The sequence below is a fragment of the Clupea harengus genome, unplaced genomic scaffold, assembly GCF_900700415.2.
Source record: "Clupea harengus unplaced genomic scaffold, Ch_v2.0.2, whole genome shotgun sequence".
In the NCBI taxonomy this organism is placed as follows: Eukaryota; Metazoa; Chordata; class Actinopteri; order Clupeiformes; family Clupeidae; genus Clupea; species Clupea harengus.
This window is the reverse complement of record NW_024880751.1, coordinates 4,409-12,005: the sequence shown is the minus strand read 5'-3', so window position 1 is coordinate 12,005 and position 7,597 is coordinate 4,409. Positions and strand designations below refer to the sequence as shown.

Below are 7,597 nucleotides of genomic sequence, written 5' to 3'. Positions count from 1 at the left end.
GTGTGGTGTGTGGAACCGTGTACCAGTGTACCAGTGTGGTGTGTGGAACCGTGTACCAGTGTGGAGTGTGGAACCGTGTACCAGTGTGGAGTGTGGAACCGTGTACCAGTGTGGAGTGTGGAACCGTGTTCCAGTGTGGAGTGTGGAACCGTGTACCAGTGCTGGTGTGTGGAACCGTGAATCAGTGTGGAGTGTGTCGGTGGTGTGGTAAGGAGCCCTGTCCCTCGGCTGTTCTCTGCACAGATCTCTCTCTGTGGATCATTGGGATTAGAGTTCTCACAGGTGCAGGAGGCACTGAAGGCTCTGGAATCCAATACATCATTAAATACACATAAATATAGACAAACACACAAATAAATGCACGTATGTATTTGTTTTTATTGAATCTTTCCGGATATGGGACAAGGTAGAGGGAGAGAAATGTAAGTTTTTGGTCAAGACTGCATAATACATGTGTGAAATATAAACAAACGAGTGCTCAAATGACTGAACTGACATCGGAACTATATTAACACCACATAGTTCCGGGGGGATGTTTTACGTCGAAACACCCAATGCCGTTCACCGACACTGGTGTAGTAAATGGCTCTATGTTGTTTCTATAGGAGGCGTGTTCGCTTATTCATGGAACTAACATTAGTTTTAGTGTGAGAACTATTCTTTTGGTAAGTGTCTCAGATAACCGTTTGCTACATGTGAGTTGGGTACAGTATTCGCTACAACACTCGCTTAGTTTACCCCATTGATAGTTGGATATGCCACCGGTCAGTGTGGAACAAACGTCATGAGTAAAGAGGTTCTTATCTGAAGGGCATGCCAACCCTCATCATAGCAGTGCACTGTGTCCGTTAAGTGTCAGTCCTTGTGACAGTTCAACGACCGACTGACCACCTATGACCATCATATAAAGCATATTGATGTCGTAGTTTTTGTTTTGTTTCCACACGGCGGTATTTCAGTAACACGCCTTTCATTTACCAATTTTAAAGTAACGAAAAATAAATTAGGAGTCCTTCGATATTGGACACGTAGATACAGTGTCTCTATGCATCTCAAATTATGTGTGTTGGTCCTCACTCTCCCCAGCTGCAGCAAATAGCATGCTGATACAGGCACTTCACTGTGGCTAGCGGTAGCTAAGGACAATGTTCCTGAGGCATACCGGAGTGCGGCTCCGTTCACAGCCTTGGGCTCATCCGTGGCTAGTACACCGGCGAAGTGTCCACAGCCCGGCTTCATTTCAGCAGGTCAGCCTGCTGCCGGATCGGAAGCGGCGAGGGGTCGTGTTCCCCTTCAGTGCGCTAGAGGGCCACCTGGACCGCAGTGTGGACCGGGAGGACTTCCAGCTCTTCCACCCCAGCGAGGAGGACCTGCGGCGGGCAGAGGAGCTGTTCACACCCTCCGCCAGGCATGACATCCTCTACACTTCGTCCGCGGTCAGAATGGACCATGTTCATGTGACACAGCAGCCAGAGGTATGACGTGTGTGTGTGTGTGTGTGTGTGTGTGTGTGTGTGTGTGTGTTAGTGAGGGAATGACAGTGACTTCATTATTGAAAAGTATAGGGAAATGTTCTCATAGTCAGAGTTTGTGCAAGGAAGTTTGAGAGTTCCATTTGTCTATATTTGAATGTGGATGTAAAGTCCACAAAAGGTATTGTTATGGAATTACCAGCAGAATCCAAGTGCTGGAGGATGAAGTGGAGGGACAAGTTAATGTCATGTACACTGGAGAGAGCTGGCTTCAGGGAGGGGGGGGGCAGCAGTCTGGCCCCGCTGCTTTGAAGGGGTTCTGCCTCTTAAACAGCTTTCCCTTTCCAACATGGTGAGCATTGGGGGGGGGGTGAGTTGATGAACGGGTTACAACTCTCTCTATAATCACCCTGTGTGTGTGTGTGTGTGTGTGTGTGTGTGTGTGTGTGTGTGTGTGTGTGTGTGTGTGTGTGTGTGTGTGTGTGTGTGTGTGTGTGTGTGTGTGTGTGTGTAGGTGTGTTTCATTGGCAGGAGTAATGTTGGGAAGTCGTCTCTCATCAGGGCTCTGTTCTCTCTGGCTCCTGATGTTGAGGTCAGAGTCTCCAAAACGCCGGTAAGACACCTGCCCTAACCATGACCCTAACCATGACCCTTACCCTAACCATGACCCTTACCCTAACCATGACCCTTACCCTAACCATGACCCTAACCATGACCCTTACCCTAACCATGACCCTAACCATGACCCTTACCCTAACCATGACCCTTACCCTAACCATGACCCTAACCATGACCCTTACCCTAACCATGACCCTAACCATAACCCTTACCCTAACCCTAACCCTAACCTGCACTGCACAGCTCTCTTATCTAGCTTTCCGCTCCCTCCCCATCTAAAGTTTATTAATTTAAATGTCATTACCACTTCATCCTCATGAATAAAGTTATGTATTTCTTCTCTTCTTTACTTCATTATTGCTTTCTTGCTCTCCCTATATATTTTTTTAAACATTTAATTTGTTGTGTCTCTCTCTCTCTCCCTCTCCTTCTCCCTCTCTCTCTCTCTCTCTCCCCCTCTCTCTCTCTCCCCCCCTCTCCCTCTCTCTCTCCCTCTCTCTCCTTCTCTCTCTCCCTCTCTCCTCCAGGGTCACACTAAGAAGATGAACTTCTTCCAGGTGGGCGGGGCCTTCACTCTAGTGGACATGCCGGGATATGGCCATAAGGCTCCCAGAGACTTTGTTGACATGGTGGAACCTTACCTGCAAGCCCGTAAAAAGTGTGTGTGTGTTTCCCTTGTCCTGTGTCTGTGTGTCTGTGTGTCTGTGTGTCTGTGTGTATGTGTGTTTGTGTCTGTGTGTGAGAGTGAGAGACATGGGGGTGCGAGAACTATTATTGGTTTGTTGTGCGGTGTGTCAGCTAATGACTTTCTGTTTTGGTGTCAGTCTGGTGCGAACGTTCCTGCTGGTGGATGGCTTTGTTGGGCCTCAGAAAGCCGACCTGATCGCCGTGGAGATGTGCGAGGAGTTTGGACTGCCTTATGTGGTGAGTGAGTGTGTGTGTGTGAGAGTGTGTGTGTGTGTGTGTGTGTGTGTGTAGAGTTTGGACTGCCCTATGTGGTGTGTGTGTGTGTGTGTGTGTGTGTGTGTGTGTGTGTGTGTGTGTGTGTAGAGTTTGGACTGCCCTATGTGGTGAGTAAAGTCTGTCCGTCTGTCTTTCGGTTCATAACCGGTTGAAATGTTTCAGAATGTTGAAAGGCAATGCAAGTGTTCTGCTGTTCTTAAGAAATCCAGCAGGTGGCAGTAGAAGGCAGCCTTTGGGTGTTCTACACAAGAAGCGTTTGGTGGTTGAGTTTGTCTTGGAGACATGTTGAAATGGGAAATGATCAATAATAGGTGAAAATTCACCCTAGTTACCTCAGGACTCCGGAGCTGCATATAAGCATATTTATTAGACAAACAACAATTGCAATCGGGCTCACTCCCAGCACAAGGCTGAAAGTGAAGCAATGATAAACACATCGCACAAGGTTTATATGGACAGAAGTTTAGCGTTCAGTAGAGATAACCACGTGGTGGATTTCCCACGTCCGAGGCAAGGATGGAAGTTTTGCAAGGTCGGAAGAAGCACAGTTCGAACCTTCTTATCACTTCTGGTCTAAACATGCTCTTGTACATATGCAGACTACCTAATATTCTAAGTTACACACACAGGTAGAAACACAGAAAAGCCATGTTCCTGCTAACATAAGTACATGATTCATATAAGGTCATTAATAATACAAGGCACTTGATTATTATATTCTTAAGTCATTAACAGTGTTTCGAAATTATCTCCATCAATCAACAGTTGAAACATTTCTTTCATCAGATTCCCTTAATGTGTCCTTTTCTTTCTCTTTGAGTTGTATTTCTATCTATATATTTTTGGTTCATTTTGTCGCTCTCTCTTTCTGTCTGTCTCTCCCTCTCTCTCACCTCTCCTCTCTCTCTCTCTCTACTCTCTCTCTCTCTCTCTCTACTCTCTCTCTCTCTACTCTCTCTACTCTCTCTCTCGTGCTCCCTCTCTCTCTTTCTCTCCTTCTCTCTCTCTCTCTCTCTCTCTCTCTCCCTCTCTCCCCCCCCTCTCTCTCCATCTCTCTCCCCCCCCTCTCTCTCCCTCTCTCCCCCCTCTCTCTCTCTCTCTCTCCCCCCCCTCTCTCTCCCTCTCTCCCCCCCCCCCCTCTCTCTCTCTCTCTCTCTCTCTCTCTCTCTCTCTCTCTCTCTCTCTCTCTCTCTGTAGATGGTGGTGACTAAAATCGATAAGGTCAGACCAGGCGTTCTCCTTCCACACCTGCTGCAGCTTCAGAGCCTCATCAAGACCCAGACCAAATACTGCTTTGCCCAGCCCTTTCTAGTCAGGTAAAACACACACAAACAAACACACACACAAACAAACACACACACACACACACACACACACACACACACACACACACAGTCACACAGTGTGTTAGAGCTTCAGAGCCTCATCAAGACCCAGACCAAATACTGTTTTGCCCAGCCCTTCCTAGTCAGGTAAAACACACAGTCACACAGTCAAACAGTGTGTTGGAGCTCAGATTAGTGCAAAGGGTTTGAGTGAATGCAGAGACTTGAAGCTGTGGTAGTTAAATTCCATGCGACTGCACCTTGCTGTGTGTGTTTTTAGTGGATATATTGTGTGTAAACTCAGTAGTGTGTGTTTTTAGTGGATATATTGTGTGTAAACTCAGTGGTGTTCAGTAATGCAGTGGGGTGAGGGTCAAAGGTCGGAGTTAGGCAGTATGCATCAGATTTCACACCTTTGTCCTTCTTTCCATTTTGGAGATCACACACACGCACACACATACGGAAACACACGCACACACTCAAACATGCACACATACGGAAACACACGCGGAAACACACACACGCACACACATACGGAAACACACGCGGAAACACACACACACACACTCAAACACACACACACACACACACACACACACACACACACACACACATACGGAAACACATGCACACACTCAAACATGCGCAAACACACACGTACACATAAACACACACTCAGACAGAGATCCGATAACTATCGATGCTCTGATAAGATAAGATGCAACACACACTGACACACACATTCACAGATGCACAGAGGCCAGATCGCTATCAGTGTCATGATACTGAACGAGTGGCCTTGGAGTAGTGTGTGTGTGTGGGTGTGTGTGCGCGTGTGTGTGTGTGTGTGTGTGTCTACACATTCTTGCTCCATCAGGAGCCCATTTGCTCAGGACTGCACTACTGATGATGATAATGCAAGAGATAAAGAGACCAACGGGCTATTTCAGTCTGTCCACACACACTCACACACACACACACACACACACACACACACACACATTCTCTCTCTCTCATGCACACACACACACACACACACACTCTCTCTCTCTCTCATGCACACACACACTCTCACTCTCTCTCACACACACTCTCTCTCTCTCTCGTGCACACACACAAACACACACACACACTCACTCTCTCTCTCATGCACACACACACACACTCTCACTCTCTCTCTCACACACACCCTCTCACTCTCTCATACACACACACACAGACACTCTCAGTCTCTCTCTCACACACACACACACTCACTCTCTCTCTAATACACACACTCTCTCGCTCATACACACACACACACTCTCACTCTTTCTCTCACACACACTGTGACACACACACAAACACACTCTCTCACTCTCTCTCTCACACACACTCTCCTTGTGCAGTGCAGAGCACTGTGGTGTTGATGGCTGACTGGCCGCCTGGTTGTTGTAGACCTGAACCTAAAGAACTTAAGTGTGACACTTCTGTTTGATTGACACACTCTCTGTTTGATTGACACACTCTCTGTTTGATTGACACACTCTCTGTTTGATTGACACACTCTCTGTTTGATTGACACACTCTCAGTTTGATTGACACACATTATGTTTGATTGACACGCTCCCTGTTTGATTGACATGCTCTCTGTTTGATTGACACGCTCTTTGTTTGATTGACACACTCTCTGTTTGATTGACAGCTCCATACACTTCTCAGGAGTTCATCTCCTCAGGTCTTTCATCGCCCACGTGACGGGGAACCTTCAGCTAAGCTCCTAGGACTCGCACGCACACACACACACACACACACACACACCCCCCCCCCCCCCCCCCCCCACACACACACACACACACACACACTCTCCAGTATGGACAGACGAGAAGTGGGTGGTCGTGCTGTGTGAGCAATGTTGAGGGTTGTTCTAAACCCCTGACTAAGATCTACTGCAACACAGCCTTCATCGTCACCACAGGACACACACCTCACAGCCCTGAGGACCAGAGACTCCACATCACCACAGGACACACACCTCACAGCCCTGAGGACCAGAGACTCCACATCACCACAGGACACACACCTCACAGCCCTGAGGACCAGAGACTCCACATCACCACAGGACACACACCTCACAGCCCTGAGGACCAGAGACTCCACATCACCACAGGACATCCACCTCACAGCCCTGAGGACCAGAGACTCCACAGGACATCCACCTCACAGCCCTGATGACCAGACTCCACATCAGCTTAGCCGCTGAACCACTCATCCCAGGACACTAAAGCACCCATCAGCACAGCTCCTCTCTGTCTCTGCACATCACCACAGTGGCGTGACACCACTCACCTGTCCCAGCTCTCCCACACCAGCACACCACCCCCCCCCCCCTCTCACCTGTCCCAGGTGTGAACACGCCAGCCCCCCCTCACCTGTCCCAGATGTCACTCTTTGACCCTGCTGCATGTTGATGGGGATGACCCCTGACCCCTGTCTCTGTGACCATGCAGTCATCAAACGCTTGGGGAGAGAAGGGGGAGAGGGATGAAGGGGAGCAGAGAGTGAGGGGGGGAGAGAGGGGGGGAGAGAGAGGGGGAGAGAGATGAGTGGGAGAGCAGAGAGGCTGTTTTGGGCTCACAGAATCCGCTCATGATGAAGGACATGACTGCTAAGCCTAGCATCTTCAATAGGAGCACATTAAAGTGAAGTCTCAGTTCTGCTGCTGCTGTTTGTACAGACATGCCTATCAGACATGAAGTGCTCAAGACAGAAATGTCAAATCTGATGGGTTCATTTTTCTGTATTCTGAGATAATATGGTGTTTTTTTAATAAATATAATTTGGATATACAGACTTGTGTGTGTGTGTGTGTTTTGTGTGTCGGGCAGAAAAACATGAGGCCTGTGTTAACCATCTCTGTATGAGATTAATGAGTGATGGAGAGAGAGGGGAACGACTGACAGAGAAGCACACATCTCAACAGAGCTGAACACCAAAGAGACCAGACAGACGACTGACAGAAGAGACCAGACAGACGACAGACAGAGAGCACTAACGGAAGAGAAGAGACCAGACAGAGAGCACTAACGGAAAAGACCAGACAGACGACTGACAGACAGAGAGCACTAACGGAAGAGAAGAGACAGACGACTGACAAACAGAGAGACTAACGGAAGAGAAGAGACCAGACAGACGACTGACAGAGAGCACTAACGGAAGAGAAGAGACCAGACAGACGAC

The 7,597-nt window shown here is 48.3% G+C and overlaps 1 protein-coding gene across 2 annotated transcripts; it reads left to right on the top strand.

Annotated features, from left to right (window-relative positions):
- Positions 1-530: 530 nt before the first annotated feature.
- Positions 531-6,747, top strand: LOC122132590 (GTP-binding protein 8-like). 2 transcript variants are annotated; one of them, XM_042707260.1, is made up of 7 exons: positions 531-1,475; positions 1,987-2,085; positions 2,618-2,748; positions 2,915-3,014; positions 4,251-4,369; positions 6,063-6,151; positions 6,198-6,747. In XM_042707260.1, exons 1-6 carry the CDS (start codon positions 1,146-1,148, stop codon positions 6,139-6,141), a joined length of 858 nt encoding a protein of 285 aa, XP_042563194.1. In that variant the 5' UTR covers positions 531-1,145; the 3' UTR covers positions 6,142-6,151; positions 6,198-6,747. The 2 variants fall into 2 exon arrangements, with proteins under 2 accessions (XP_042563194.1, XP_042563193.1); XM_042707259.1 differs by lacking the exon at positions 6,198-6,747 and having other exon boundaries at positions 531-665; positions 1,087-1,475; positions 6,063-6,175.
- Positions 6,748-7,597: the final 850 nt, after the last annotated feature.

What these genes read in the sequence shown, in the direction of transcription:
- LOC122132590 (XM_042707260.1), top strand. Translation starts at nt 1,146, where the DNA reads ATGTTCCTGAGGCATACCGGAGTGCGGCTCCGTTCACAGCCTTGGGCT. An exon ending in AGTTTGGACTGCCTTATGTG is followed by an intron (nt 3,015 to 4,250) that starts GTGAGTGAGTGT and finishes CTCTCTCTGTAG; the next exon opens with ATGGTGGTGACTAAAATCGA. An exon ending in GCCCAGCCCTTTCTAGTCAG is followed by an intron (nt 4,370 to 6,062) that starts GTAAAACACACA and finishes TTTGATTGACAG; the next exon opens with CTCCATACACTTCTCAGGAG.